The sequence below is a fragment of the Oncorhynchus kisutch genome, linkage group LG7, assembly GCF_002021735.2.
Source record: "Oncorhynchus kisutch isolate 150728-3 linkage group LG7, Okis_V2, whole genome shotgun sequence".
NCBI classification, from domain to species: Eukaryota; Metazoa; Chordata; class Actinopteri; order Salmoniformes; family Salmonidae; genus Oncorhynchus; species Oncorhynchus kisutch.
Window position 1 is genome coordinate 29,293,071 of NC_034180.2, and position 16,112 is coordinate 29,309,182.

Here is a 16,112-nt window from a genome sequence, read left to right on the forward strand (position 1 = left end):
TGGTTATGATTTTCGAATGAGATGTTCAATGAGCAGGTGTTCACATACTTTTGGTCATGTAGTGTTGGTGCTTCAATATTAACTGGGATTTATTTTGATATGTTGTGGTTAACCATGTACTTTTTTATTTCATGACATTATAGCCATAGTCTTCCCGATGCGTTTTAGTTTACTGTAATATTAGCATAAACGAACAAAGTATGTTTCTGTGTACAACATTATGCTTTCAAAATGTTCTTCCCTGTGGCAACACACTCATCCAGACAGCAGTATTCACAGTAAGTGTATATACGCTCTTCTTTATTTCTTATACATTTGAACACTTTTCATTGTTTGAAACCATTTTGAAATATTTTTTTATACATGTAAATCAACATACCTGGCCAGAGATGAAAAGTTTTCATGCTTATTTAGATCATCTGAAATTCTGTACAAGCACTTCATACAAAATTAATTATTTCTGCATCAAAAACATACTTTTATAAGTAATGCAGGAAAGGCACTAAGTACTGTAAATTGATTCCACTAGATTAAAGAGAGTATTCCGCTGAGTTACTGGCCGGAATTCAGTCATTTCAGATAGAGTTTTTCTGCCCTTCAGAAGTGTGTTTGATTTGCACAGCAGAGTGCCCAGGATGGAGGGACTTGACACTTGATTTAGAAACAAGCAGTCCTGTGGCATGATCTATCCCTATTGTTGAATGAATGAGTAGAAACCGCATGAAGGTTTGTGATTTGGATTAGGTTTACAGTTCTTTAGTCTTGTGTTGGCCTGATGTCATCAGTAAGTGAAGTTGCTCTCCAGCCATGAGCTGATCTCTGCCTTGTTCCTCCTGACCCACTCAATGTTGTTCTTCACTGTTTCTAGAGCTTGCTGCCTAGGCATCTCCCCAGCCCCGGCATTAGGGTTCAGCTTGAAAAAGTGCTCCATCTAAAATACAACCAAACAGTCAGTCATAAACACAGTCTAAAGGCACAATCCACATACATCAGTCAATCTTAAATTAGAGCACACCATCGCTTGTTTTCGATTTGAGTGGTTTAATGTTAGAGTTATTCCAGTTCGAAGAATAGAAGGGCTCTGTCTTAACCTGCCACAGCTGTAGCTCTGTGTTGTAGGTGGTGCTGATTCTGGTCAGCAGGCGTCCCAGGTTCCTGTCATTGATGGTGTATCTGTAACAAAACAAAAAGGAGGCTTAATTGCTGCTAATTCAGTCAATTTACTTACAGCATCGCATTCCATGTAGTCACTATCACTTCAATTACTCTGGGCTCAGTGACTCTCCATTCAGACTCAGAGAAGTAAATCAGAGAATGGGCTCACCTGTTCACTAGGTAGTTCCAGTTGAGGACGACCCAGTTCCAGGCCATGGTCTTGCCGTAGCGATTCAGAGAGACATAGCGGACCACAGTGAACAGATCCTGAGTCCTCACAATACTCTCATCTTTACACGCCTCCAGTAAGCTGTGAAACAACACAACGCCGTTATCTTAAGCACCATTCTCATAAGCCATATCTAGCTGAACAAACTAAAATATTCCCAGAAAAAAAGTATCACACTTTTGCCAATAAATGTACTCTCGCTCTAGTAATAACTTTTCAATGGATTATGTTAAGAAGTGATTTTGAATAATGCTTTTAAAAATGATATATAAAGAGAAAGTATGAAGAGAATGATTGTTTTTTATTTACTTATTCAGAAGACTGATGTTCTCCACAGATGCCAATCCATACAAGAGCTTGTCCTTCTCTTGGGCCAAGCTCTCTGTTTTGTATCTCTCAAACATTACGTTCCACTTCGCCCCAGTGCCTGAGTTCTTCATGCCGTAGCGATACACCAGCAAGCGCAGGTTCACCCCCACAGTGCTGGAGGTCAAAGGTCATGTTACCATTTAGGCTTAGTGGGATAAACAGGATTTTAGGAATAGGAATGCTAATGAAGTAGTTAGTTATGTCCATGTACGGCAGATTGGTTTAGTAAGTAGATCATGTGTCATTTTAGTGATTTTATTCAAGAGTCAAGACTAATACTGTATTTACCTGATGGTTCCTGCAATCCATTGGTCAAATATAGCAGATGCTTCATTTAGAACTTCCTGGTCGTCCATTTGACAAGCAATTTCCAGGACGGTCTCACGCAACAGCCTATACAAAACCAATATAGACAATACAGTTTAGGATCAATATTCAGTAAATACACCAGTGATCTGTCAAATATGGTAGGCCGTCTCTCCTAGTCTTACCTATCTCTCTGGCTTCCCACGTCGTCCCATCCCAGTTGCCTGGAGATAGTCTGCACATGCTCACGGAATAATTTCTGTAGGGAAAGTAAGTGACACCCCAAGTATGAGTAAACTCACAAGATTATTATTTTGTGTGTGTGCGTTTGTGTTCTGGTTGGCCAGCAGAGGGCGGAATTCACCTGTCAAATGTTTTTGTTTTTAAATGACTCACCTGGAATTTGGGGTAAAGAACAGTGTCGTCTGATAACATGTCTTGCACATAGGCGATGGAAGAAGACACACGTTTCCAGACGATGTACTCCGTCTCATTGGTCAGGTATTTTGTCAGGTTGAATGCATTTCCATAATCGACAGCGTCTGCCCTGATGAGGCCGATAAGACAACGACATTATGTTTAATCTCAGTTTTATATTGACAGATGTACTTCAAGTAAATGTCAGTAGTGTTAATTTACCTTCCCAGAGCAAAGACATCATCAATGTAACTGCATCGGTCAGCAGCGTCTAACTCCTAGTAAAGAAAGTGTCATGCTGATTACCACAAGTTTAACCCATGAACTGGTAAGATTAAAACAATTAATATTGCATCTGATACAATAGTAGCAGTTTGAATTATATTACCTGATGATTTGTTTGGAGTTGTTGACTAATTGTGCTCCATATGCTGTCAGGGTGATTGACTCTGTAAAATCCAATGTGGTCGTTGTTGACCTTCAACAGTCCATCCGTAGCAGGGGAATAGCCAGCTAAGACTAGCTCTATTCGTATGACAGACGAACGTGTATGACTTCAATTTGACTAAATACATGATGTTACCAGAGGCTGGAAATGTAATGTTAAAAAGGTCAAGTCTAGGATTTGGTCAGAAATATCTTTACCTGGATTGGACTTGTTGAACATGATGGAAATAGACGTATTACTATCCACTGAGTACCACTTAACAGGGATGTTCCACTTGTAACTAAGATAAAAACATAGACCTTTTAAGAAATACCGGTTTCTCCTAAGAAATATAGCTGAAACTACATCCATGGGGAAATCAATCAATTATCACAAAGGGATTTGATAGTGCTGTGAATAACTGACCTGAGTGGTGAGGGTGGCTGGTTGGGATTAGCATTGGGGTCCAACAGGAATCTTCGCTGGGTGAGTTTGGTCTGAGCATTGATGGTAGACAGGTCCAATACTGGGTAGCCCATCTGTTTGGTCCATGTGTCCATCACGTCTGCTACAGGCAACCCACTCACCTGCAAACAAAATGTTTTAGTGTGTATCATACACATAAAAACACGTTAGATGCAGTGAAATAATGTCAATAATATCAACAATTTATATATTTTGGAATTACTACGACCAAATTAGATATGACAAACATACATTAGCAAGTGATGCCCAAAAGTTGTCTGTTTTGGCATTCTCAAAGTGGAAATCTTTCAAGTATTTCTGTTGAAGGGAGAGAAAAACAGGTTACCATCAATTTAGCAATGTAACCATCCATAGATTTAATGATAAATTAAATGTAGGCTATGTATTGCTATGACCCTTTCAAGTTAAGTATTACCATGGTAGACTGTCTGACAGTAATCATCATTTTAATTCAACAAGGAAGGGATTGCATCTCCCTAACACTCGCTATTACCACATGATTCCGCTATTGACTGAATAGGAATCAAGAGACTTGCTGTAAGGATACTTCTATCTACTCAGATGAAATGGACTCTTACCCGACAGCCATCTCTGAAGTTGTCTCGACCCAACCAGTCCTCCACCATCCTGAGAATTGATGCCCCCTAGAATAACAGTTACAGGAACATGTTTGGAATTAATTTAAAGACTAATTTAATTTCATAACATTTTATTCCATCTCATGAAGTAAGGTGAAAAGAGGCACAGTTTAAGATTACCTTACTGTAGGATATGCTATCAAACACAGAGGTAATCTGAGCCGGAGTTGATACATCCACAATGATTGGATGGGAGGTGACGAGTGCATCGTCCACCATGACAGGAAGTACATCACTGATGATCATGATGTCACGCTGGTAAAGACAGAGACCGAAGTAGATGTAGAATTTATTAATAACCAGAGGGGTTAAAGCAATCCCATTTCAAATCACTTAACTTAGGATCTGTTAGATGGACTCACCATTCCCCAGAGGGGCTCAGCCTCCTCTACACCGATGTACTCAAAGAAACTGGCAAAGCCCTCATTTAGCCAAAGGTCATCCCACCAATCCATGGTCACGATGTTCCCGAACCACTGCAGGAAAATACAACACGCAAAGTTATCTTCCAGCGGACTTTATTTACAAACAAGTGTGTATGGGTGAGTGTAAGGGCGTGCATGTGTGTGTGAGTGCTTGTGTGTTCTGGATACTCCAGCCAACAGTGGGACTCAAAGATAGTTGGACTCATAAATAGCAGGTGAGCCAAAGACACAAAACAACAGAGAAACACACACATACCAGACAAAGCTCCAACAACACAATATTTTCATGCACACAAAATATCATAGCATGCAGGTTAACACTCTACAGCTCTGCATACAGTATAAAACACAGAACAAAGTTACAGACACAGTAAGAACATATCAAACCCACATAGTTTCTACTGGTATTTACTAGTGAAGTTAAGTGCTACTCTCACTTTTTCAAATTTTCTTATGATATACTCATATATATATATTTGTACCTTTATTTAACCAGAAAAAGCCCATTGAGACCCAGAGTCTCTTTTTCAAGGGAGACCTGGCCAAGAAGGCAGCAACAATCAATACATTACATAATTAAAACATACAACAATACAATACAACATGATCCAGCCCCAAAAAAAGCATTTACACTCCTCCGTAACATTCTCCCATCAATTAAATTCATTCAGTGGCACTAACATATCTAGATGAAGCATGGATTGTAGATTATTCCATGCGTCTGGTGCACAAGAGAGAAAGCAGTCTTGCCTAATACTGTGAATGTCCTGGGGACTTTAAATAGCAACCACCTAGCAGACCGGGTATGGTAACGGCTAGTGGTGAAGGAGACCAGACTACAGAGGTAAAGAGGGAGTTTACCCAAAAGGGCATTGTAGATGAACACATACAAATGTATCTTTCTGAGCATATAAAGTGAGGTCCAACCTACCATATGGTACAATGTGCAATGGTGGGTGAGTGACTTGGCATTTGTAATAAAGCGCAAGGATGCATGATAAACAGAGTCCAGTCTCTGTAAGACGGAGGAGGTTGCATGCATATGCAACAAGTCACTATAATCAATAACAGAGAGAAAAGTGTCCTGAAGCTTCTTTCTAGCCGTAAGCAGGAAGCAAGACTTATTACGAAACTAAAAACCCAATTTCAATTTAAGCTTTGTCACAATATTATCCACATGAACTTTAAAGGACAACTTGTCATTCACCCAAATACCTAGGTATTTGTAGGATGACACTTTTTCAATGGATAAGCCACCAGATGTGACAATGCTAATGCTCTCTGGCAGAGTTCTAGCTCTGGTAAAGGTCATGAATTTAGTTTTTTGTATATTCAAGACCAATTTGAGATAATAAAGGGAGGCCTGCAGTGATTGAAAAGCAGTCTGGAGCTCTTCAACAGCCTGAACCAGAGAAGGAGCACATGAATATATAACTGTATCATCTGCATATAGATGTAACATTGCTGGTTGCATCCCATTTCCCAAATCATTAATAAAAATTTAGAACAACACAGGAGCTAAAATGGAACCCTGGGGCACACCTCTATTAATCTCAAGAAAGCTAGACGTGTGATTGTCAGTATATACACATTGTGTTCTGTCAGAAAGATAGTTCCTAAACCAATTTACTGCCCCTTCACTGAGACCAATGTTACTGAGTCTAGCTAGTAACAATTCATGGTCAACTGAATAAAAGGCCTTTGATGAATCCACAAACAGAGCAGCACAATGTTGCTTTTTATCAAGTCCATTAATGATGTCGTTTGCCACTGCCGTAGCTGCAGTTGTGGTGCTGTGCCCCGATCTAAAGCCAGACTGAACCACGCTCAATATGTTCTTTTCAATTAAGGAGTTTAACTGTGAGTTCACTAGGGATTCATAAACTTTGGCCAAGATAGGGCGTTTAGAGATAGGACGATAGTTATTAGCATCTGAGGGATCTCCACCCTTTAGCAGTGAGAGGACATAAGCTGATTTCCAAATGCTGGGTATGGAATTGTAGACCTCAATGTAAGAAACAGACATATGCTTTTCTGTGGATTTTCATGCTTTTTATTGCTTTTTATGGATTACCGGAGTGTTTTATTTCTTTATGACTGGATCACTATCTGAACTGCACATTGTAAGCATGTTTGTTGTAACTCTAGGATGTGGTTGCAACTGTGCTGATATTCACCTTCCTGTAAACAGGCTGTGGGAACAAGGAAAGAGCACCCAGTTCGCACTTGCCCCTCAGTCCTGTCACTTTGGACAGTTCATAAAACTTTATGGATAGCACCATCACCCTCTTATTGCCCAAAAAAGAAAAAAAGTCCTCATTGTTGCACATCATAAAAGGCTTGATGGATAACTGGAGGGCTTACATAAGTCAATAAAACACTATCATTCCCATGACCAAATTCATGGTCAATATCAAACCATTCCAAGCTATTGATTGATACAAAGATAGGGTTGTTCTCTTTTCCAAACTTTGAGCTCTGCCGCTAACATGTGCTTCATCACTTTTCCCTAATCATTTGGGCTTCATCATGGTGACACAATACCGTCAGTGGTGACCCGTCATTCCGGGAAAGGCCACACCTGTTTAGCTATAAAATACATACAGTATATATGTATACAGTTGAAGTCGGAAGTTTACATACACCTTAGCCAAATACATTTAAACTCAGTTTTCACAATTCCCAACAATTAATCCTAGTAAAAATGCCCTGTTTTAGGTCAGGTATTTCTTTCATCACATTCCCAGTGGGTCAGAAGTTTACATACACTCAATTAGTACTTGGTAGCATTGCCTTTAAACGTTTCGGGTAGCCTTCCACAAGCTTCCCACAATAAATTGGATGAATTTTGTCCCATTCCAACTGACAGAGCTGGTGTAACTGAATCAGGTTTGTAGGCCTCCTTGCTCGCACACGCTTTTTCAGGTCTGCCCACAATTTTATATGGGATTGAGGTCAGGGCTTTGTGATGGCCACTCCAATACCTTGACGTTGTTGTCCTTAAGCCATTTTGCCACAACTTTGGAAGTGTCCTTGGGATCATTGTCCATTTGGAAGACCCATTTGCGACAAAGCTTTAACTTCATGACTTATGTGTTGAGATGTTGCTTCAATATATCCACATAATTTTCTTTCCTCTTGATACCATCTATTTTGTGAAATGCACCAGACTCTCCTGCAGAAAAGCACTCCCACAACATGATGCTGCCACCCCCATGCTTCACAGTTGGGATGGTGTTCTTCAACTTGCAAGCTTCCCCCTTTTTCCTCCAAACATAACAATGGTCATTTTGGCCAAATAGTTCTATTTTTGTTTAATCGTTTCTCCAAAAAGTATGATATTTGTACCCATGTGCAGTTGCAAACCGTAGTCTGGCTATTTTATGGAGGTTTTGGAGCAGTGGCTTCTTCCTTGCTGAGCGGCCTTTTGGGTTATGTCGAGATAGGACTCGTTTTACAGTGAATATAGATACTTTTGTACCCGTTTCCTCCAGCATCTTCATAAGGTCCTTTGCTGTTGCTCTGGGATTGATTTTCACTTTTCGCACCAAAGTACGTTCATCTCTAGGAGACAGAACGCATCTCCTTCCTGAGTGGTATGACGCATGCGTGGTCCCATGGTGTTTATACTTGTGTACTATTGTTTGTACAAATGAACGTGGTACCTTCAGGCATTTGGAAATTGCTCCCAAGGATGAACCAGATTTGTGGAGGTCTACAATTTATTTTCTGAGATCTTGGCTGATTCCTTTTGATTTTCCCATGATGTCAAGCAAAGAGGCACTGGGTTTGAAGGTAGGCCTTGAAATACATCCACAGGTACACCTCCAATTGACTCAGGCTAATTTACATCATTTATCAGAAGCTTCTAAAGCCATGACATAATTTTCTGGAATTTTCCAAGCTGTTTAAAGGCACAGTCAACTTAGTGTATCTAAACCTCTGACCCACTGGAATTGTGATACAGTGAATTATACGTTAAATAAACAATTGTTGTCTGTAAACAATTGTTGGAGAAAATACTTGTGTCATGCACAAAGTAGATGTCCTAACCGACTTGTCAAAACTATAGTTTGTTAACAAGAAATTTGTGGAGTGGTTGAAAAACAAGTTTTAATGACTCCAGCCTAAGTGTATGTAAACTTCCGACTTCAACTGTATATACATTTATAAAAAGAATTGCCTGTTTTGCATGTTAGTTTGGCATTAATTCATGTCACATAAAACTGTATTTTAAAAAAAAACTCTCTATCTTGAGTAAGGCAGCTCCAAAATGCAGGTGTTTCAGTCTAGCTCAGTGCTTACTGTGGTTGAGGGGCAGCCAGCGGAATTAACAGACCGTAGGTGTTGGTAATCTTCTTTAGTTGTGCCATGATTGGCTCATTTGATCTGTCACTCATGGGGACACTATGTCACCACAGAATCTACAGGGAGAGCTAGGCAGTTCAAGCCCCCTTGGGTGCTGCCATAGATTTACATTAGAAGTGCCCATCCAAGAAGGCTCAAAGTCATCGGCCACAGATAAAATGTATGTCAAATCACCTTATATCTACCGTAGCTTTGATTGGACTGATCATGTTGCTTTCTAAATCTCAGCTAGCAAGCTAGACAAGCAGTCATCGTCGCGTCAACAATCTACTGGCAATTCCTTTTCAATCCTTGTCATATGAAGATAAATTATAGATAAAAGGTATCGGTGCTCATCGTCCATCGGACATAAACATTACACAACAAGTCAGAAATCGCAATTTCAACAATGAGTGGGTTGGAAGGAATCAGTGGCTAACTGCAAGCGTTGCAAAGCAATCACTATTATGCTTCGACAGCCTGCTATTTGGTGGCGAGGGTGTGTGGTCCAAGTCTGGGTTTAAGAATTTAAAACATCTGTCTGAAAGTGTAAACATTGGGGTCTCCCGAGTGGCGCAGTGGTCTAAGGCACTGCAGTGCTAGCTGTGCCACTAGACATTCTGGGTTCGAGTCCAGGCTCTGTCACAGCCGGCCATGACCTTCCCCAATCCCAGGGAAGGGTTTGGCCGGCAGGGATGTCCTTGTCCCATCGTGCACTAGCGACTCCTGTGGCGGGCTGGGTGCAGCGCAAGTTGACACGGGCGCCAGGTATACGGTGTTTCTTCCAACACATTGGTGTGGCTGGCTTCCGGGTTAAGTGGGCATTGTGTCAAGAAGCAGTGCAGCTTGGTTGTGTTTTGGAGGACGCACGGCTCTTGACCATTACCTCTCCCAAGTCTGTACAGGAGTTGCAGCGATGAGACAAGACTGTAACTACCAATTGGATACCACGAAAAAGGGGTCAAAAAAAAAAGATAAACACCAAAAATGGCTTGTATGCTGCTGCATAAATTAGCTCATGTGCTTTTCTTCATGAGGAGAGGATACTAAATAATGTTGTTGGATCTGTAACCACGTTTGCCAGTGGCATTCTCTTCCCATTCAAATATTTGTTTTCATACAAAAAGTTCAGTAATAGACGCATGTAATTCCAGTTGATATTGTGAGGGTCGTTTTTTGTTTTGTTGTCACCGTTATAGTGCAATTAATGTATTGTTTAGTGTTTTGTTGTGTAGTGTCTTTGTGGCATGCATAAAAATATGAGTCACTGAATACCGTAATATAATTTTGGGGTGATTGAGCTTGGGTCCCTCTATGACTATGACTATTACTATGAAATATGTTTTTTAATTTTCCACTATAAGATGTTTTCCATTAGTTTTCCACTATAAAATGACTAATGAATAACTCTTGAATGTTTTCTCGTGGTTGTGTTTCTGTTGTGGGAATGTTGGAGACAGGTGTTTCTCACCTGGTGGACCAGCTCATGAGCGATGACGCTAGCCACACGTTGTTTGTTGTACGATGACGACTGGTTCTCATCATAGAGGAGGTTGGCCTCCCTGTAAGTGATCAGACCCCAGTTCTCCATGGCACCTGTGCCAAAGTCAGGGATGGCAATCTTATCTGGAAAAACAAAAATTGCAAGCATGTGTGTATAAGTCATTATGAATTATTGTAACCAGTAGTTACAACAGTTCACAAACAGAGGAGATATCAAATTACCTAGCTTTGGGATGGAGTATGTCATGTCGAAATATTCCTCAAAGTAGTCAAAAATGATCTTGGTTGTGTTAGCAGCATACTCTGCTGTCGCAATTTGTGCAGGCTGTGCATAGATTCGCAACTGGAATAAAATGATTAAAAGCAAAGTTGTTGAGGTAGGTTGTACATACATGCGTGCATTTAATCAACACAGTATTTATAATTCTTTAGATTTTCTCCAAAACATTGTAAAGTGTAAATAACTGCTAAAATCTCAACACAACAATTAAATAAACTTTTTACTTAGCTTTTACACCATTTAAAACTTTGAACTGGACATGCTTAAGGTAAAGTGTTACAATATTTACTCTCAATATACTCTGTAGACTATAAAATATGACTTTCAACAGTAAATATTTTCTTAGCTTAAGGTAGTAGAGGGACCAGTGAAAATGACTGCTGAGAAAAATTGCAAGTACTTACAGGAATTCCTCTAGACGATTTCCTTTCCACAAACGTAAACTGGTGCACAGCAAAACATACCAAATAGGTACTCATTGGAACGGATCTCTGGAAGGACGTTTTGATCTTATTGTCAGGAAGCAGCTCTGGGGCGCCCTGGAGAGGAAGAAGGTCTGTGGTTTAATGCAGATGTGAGTCAGCCTCTCTAATGGTTGTGTTCTCAGCACCAAGGACCCAAAGCAAAAGATTGATGGCTCCTGCTTTTGCATTCATGGCACTGAATCTCTTCTCCCTCTTAGTGACTTCCATTGCAGCTTCAAGTAAACTAACGGATAACACTATGCACACCTTTTTTTGTGATAGATTGTGGATACATTATATGCATTTATTTGGTATGTTTTATAAGGAGCAATTTGTTACTATGAAATGTTTTTCTTGCAAAGACTACCTCCACTGGCATATTGGAGAGGGCTTCATAGTCCTTGTCATGGGTGATGGAAATCTTGTAGGTGGCCTTCTGGTTTGGCTCATCAAAACAGGGGAAAGATTTGCGGGCGTCTGTCGGCTCATGGTCGGTGGCAGCAATTTTTCTTGGAAGAAAAAGAAACATAGCATAACTAAGTCACCCCTTTATATGACTTTTTATTAGACTGTTGTGTACAATGAATGTTTAGGTATGCAGCGTTTACTGGATTGTGGCTGCTAAATGTGCTTGAGCAAAGAGAAAATTTACATTTCATGGCCAATGCTGCAAGTAGCTTTACTACACCTGTCCACCTTTCAAGTCATACTTATCGACACACTAAAAACTACACTACAGTCGTGGCCAAAAGTTTTAAGAATGACACAAATATGAATTTTCACAAAGTCTACTGCCTCAGTTTGTATGATGGCAATTTGCATATACTCCCGAATGTTATGAAGAGTGATCAGATTAATTGCAATTAATTGCAAAGTCCCTCTTTGCCATGCAAATGAACTGAATCCCCAAAAAACAATTTCCACTGCATTTCAGCCCTGCCACAAAAGAACCAGCTGACATCATGCCAGTGATTCTCTCGTTAACACAGGTGTGAATGTTGACGAGGAGAAGGCAGGAGATCACTCTGTCATGCTGATTGAGTTCGAATAACAGACTGGAAGCTTCAAAAGGAGGGTGGTGCTTGGAATCATTGTTCTTCCTCTGTCAACCATGATTACCTGCAAGGAAACACATGCCGTCATCATTGCTTTGCACAAAAAGAACTTCACAGGCCAGGATATTGCTGCCAGTAAGATTGCACCTAAATCAACCATTTATCAGATCATCAAGACCTTCAAGGAGAGCGGTTCAATTGTTGTGAAGAAGGCTTCAGGGTCCAGCAAGCGCCAGGACCGTCTCCTAAAGTTGATTCAGCTGTGGGATCGGGGCACCACCAGTACAGAGCTTGCTCAGGAATGGCAGCAGGCAGGTGTTAGTGCATCTGCACGCACAGTGAGGCGAAGACTTTTGGAGGATGGCCTGGTGTAAAGAAGGGCAGCAAAGAAGCCACTTCTCTCCAGGTAAAACATCAGGGACAGACTGATATTCTGCAAAAGGTACAGGGATTGGACTGCTGAGGACTGGGGTAAAGTCATTTTCTCTGATGAATCCCCTTTCCGATTGTTTGGGGCATCTGGAAAAAAGCTTGTCCGGAGAAGACAAGGTGAGCGCTACCATCAGTCCGGTGTCATGACAACAGTAAAGCATCCTGAGACCATTCATGTGTGGGGTTGCTTCTCAGCCAAGGGAGTTGGCTCACTCACAATTTTGCCTAAGAACACAGCCATGAATAAAGAATAGAACCAACACATCCTCCGAGACCAACTTCTCCCAACCATCCAGGAACAGTTTGGTGACGAACAATGCCCTTTCCAGCATGATGGAGCACCTTGCCATTAGGCAAAAGTGATAACTAAGTGGCTCGGGGAACAAAACACTGATATTTTGGGTCCATAGCCAGGAAACTCTCCAGACCTTAATCCCATTGAGAACTTGTGGTCAATCCTCAAGAGGCGGGTGGACAAACAAAACCTCACAAATTCTGACAAACTCCAAGCATTGATTATGCAAGAATGGGCTGCCATCAGTCAGGATGTGGCCCAGAAGTTAATTGACAGCATGCCAGGGCAGATTGCAGAGGTCTTGAAAAAGAAGGGTCAACACTGCAAATATTGACTCTTTGCGTCAACTTAATGTAATTGTCAATAAACGCCTTTGACACTTATGAAATGCTTGTAATTATACTTCAGTTATCCATAGTAACATCTGAAAAAAATATCTAAAGACACTGAAGCATCAAAATCTGTGGAAATTAATATTTGTCTTTCTCAAAACTTTTGGCCACGACTGTACATTATCAACACTATCATTTTAACTTTGAATAAGAGCAACTTAACCGATAACGTACTGTGACGGGTAAATATACTCTTACCTAACGGGGGTTCAACCATGGTCCTATTAGTGATAAGAATCAATGCACTCCCTGGGAAAATAACTACTGTGAAAAAAAACGACGAGGTTTATTTTTCCCTCAGTGGTTTCATCCCATTACACCCCTGTCTCTTTAGTGTGACATAAAGTACTAACAGATGGTGTGCTGCTGGGCCTCATGTGCACGCATACACACACAGACAAGCACAGATGCACACACTCACATTCAGCTAAACTCAGCTGTCAACACTCAGATTACGTCTCGTAAACTTGTTCCCAAAAGGAAATTGTCCTTGAAAGAATTTGGCTGAGGGTCTAAAGTTCTGCAGATTTTCTTCCCTATCCCACATTGCATAATGGAGTCATGGTTATAGATCTATTCAAATGGGTCCAAAGTAGCATATGCAGCACTCATAACACTGAGCATGTGAGGGATTTAGTTGCATTGTAACCATTCTCAGCAATCATTAATTTATGTCTTCGTAAATATTGTCTTCCCCTATGACTCGATCAGACGGACAGCGTCATTGCTTCAATGCTGCGTAATAAATTCCGCAGTTATACATTTTAACTTGATATGGCTCTGACGAAGGCTGTGAGGCCGATACGTAAGCTTATTAAATATCAGTGATACTATCAAGAGCAGTGTGCGGTTTCCTTTTTCCTTCAACTGGATATGTGTGCAACAAAAGTTAAAGGTTCACCTTTTGATACTATTTCTGTCAAGTATACGAATACAATTTGATGTATACGTTGGATATATCCAACGCATGCACCACAATAGAACACAGAACGCACTGCAACTGCCTCTGCAACATAATGCTGCAAGGCAAATGCAGCGTTCCATTGGAAATGAAGGTACTTCTGGTGTACCAAGATGCATACATGCATGAAGACACACAACAACAAACTGAAATACACCCAATCTATAACCACAAATGCATGCCTCGAAGGACTTACTTGGTGGCCCCATTTTCTGTGTAGGTGACTCTGTAGAAGCCCACCAGAGATCCGTTGAGCCAGCCCTGGAAGTCCAGGGTGAGGATGTACACCTCATTGGGCTTGGTGGCCGCAAGCTCCTCCTCCGCCTCCACTACGACATACTCCTGCAGTTTGAACTCAAAGCAACCCTTGATGGCCACATCCCTCTGAGCCTGTGGGGTTTTCAGGACAAGCCTGGGGACTGCCCTGATGAACGTTTCCCGGATGTGGAGCCACAGGTGCCTCGTGGGTCGTCTCACCTCCAGGTGCACGGATACATTCCCCATGTAGAGGTCAGTGGTCAGGTCAGGCTCCAGGTGGAGGTCATAGTGCACCGGCTTCACGTAGTCCGGCAGCCGGAAATTCTTCCAGTCCCCGTCAGTGTTGTTGGAGGGCTTGCAGGGCCCCCTGTCAGCTGGTGGGGGAGGGGAGGTGGGCTTGGGGGGTCCCTCGGTGGGGGCCGGGTCAGCCGGGGTACTGTCGGGCTGTGTGAGGCCCACCCCCAGCCCCACAGCTACAGCTGACACCACCACCACAGCACAGATGAGGGCCACATGCTTTCCTCGGATGCAATACCTCTTCTCCGCCTTCTCAAAGTCCAGGCTTTCAACCATGGTGCCCGCCTTGGTGGCCCAAGACAAAATGCTGTGGCCTCAGATATCTTCTGAATCCCCTACTGGAGGAATAACGTAAGGGAAAAAAACACTATTTCCTGATCAGATTTCCAAGGAGTTGCAGCTGAGAGATAGCACAATGCCAAGCTGCTTTAAAACTGACCACAGATCAGTTCCTGTAAAACCTGATAAAAGAGAACCCTAGGCTGAGCTAATCTGAAACTAACAGCTTATCATTCAGAGTTCCAGCATATCAAAGATGAAAAACTATTGGTCTGAGTTGATCCAAGCTCAGTCTGCCTGCCATCGAGTGCAAGGCTGCCTGTGGGAGGTGGAGAGAGGTTAGCTGGAGCGGTGGAGAGGAGGTGGAGAAGGAGGAGCAGGGTTGCTGAGGGGGAGTCTACAATAGAGAGAGGGAATACCACGCACTGGAGGCAAATCTTATACACTAATGCAGGGCAGTTTTTTTCAGTGGGCATTGCGTATACATATACTCACTTCTTAATCCCCATTGATGCATATCAAAGTAGTGTAGTGGAGGTAAAGGCCTACGCCATATCAATTATGTACATTGCCTTCGGAAAGTATTCAGGCCAATTGACCTTTTCCACATTTTGTTAAGTTACAGCCTTATTCTAAAATAGATAAACATTTTTAAAATCCTCATCATTCTACACACAATACCCCATAATGACAAAGTGAAAACAAGTTTTAGACATTTTTGCAAATTTATTAAACAAAAAACTGCAATACCTTATTTACATAAGTATTCAGACCCTTTGCTATGAGACTCGAAATTGAGCTCAGGTGTATCCTGTTTCCATTGATCATCCTTCAGATGTTTCTACAACTTGACTGGAGTCCACCTGTGATCAATTAAAAAAACTGGACATGATTTGGAAAGGCACACACCTGTCTATATAAGGTCCCACCATTGACAGTGTATGTCAGAGCAAAAACCAAGCCATGAGGTTGAAGGAATTGTCTGTAGAGCTCAGGATTTTGTTGAGGCACAAATCTGGGAAGGATAGCAAAAAAATGTCTGCAGCATTGAAGGTCCCCAAGAACACAGTGGCCTCCATTCTTAAATAGAGGAAGTT

At 41.5% G+C, this 16,112-nt stretch overlaps 1 protein-coding gene across 1 annotated transcript; it reads right to left on the bottom strand.

Annotated features, from left to right (window-relative positions):
* Positions 1–272: 272 nt before the first annotated feature.
* On the bottom strand, positions 273–15,353 carry LOC109894407 (glutamyl aminopeptidase). Its single transcript, XM_020487868.2, has 20 exons — positions 14,378–15,353; positions 11,414–11,555; positions 10,987–11,121; positions 10,525–10,645; positions 10,271–10,425; positions 4,390–4,503; positions 4,148–4,282; positions 3,968–4,033; positions 3,621–3,686; positions 3,330–3,490; positions 3,122–3,204; positions 2,865–3,001; positions 2,699–2,754; positions 2,456–2,606; positions 2,245–2,318; positions 2,042–2,146; positions 1,694–1,867; positions 1,325–1,465; positions 1,092–1,173; positions 273–931 (listed from the first exon to the last, which is right to left on the bottom strand). Exons 1-20 carry the CDS (start codon positions 15,010–15,012, stop codon positions 782–784), a joined length of 2,883 nt encoding a protein of 960 aa, XP_020343457.1. The 5' UTR covers positions 15,013–15,353; the 3' UTR covers positions 273–781.
* Positions 15,354–16,112: the final 759 nt, after the last annotated feature.

Bases quoted from the DNA above. Each gene is read 5' to 3' on its own strand.
- LOC109894407 (XM_020487868.2), bottom strand. From the start codon at position 15,012: ATGGTTGAAAGCCTGGACTTTGAGAAGGCGGAGAAGAGGTATTGCATC. The intron at 10,646-10,986 runs GTAAGTACTTGC...ATTTTATTCCAG, and splicing joins AATCGTCTAGAGGAATTCCT to TTGCGAATCTATGCACAGCC. The intron at 1,466-1,693 runs GTAAATAAAAAA...GTTGTTTCACAG, and splicing joins AACATCAGTCTTCTGAATAA to CTTACTGGAGGCGTGTAAAG.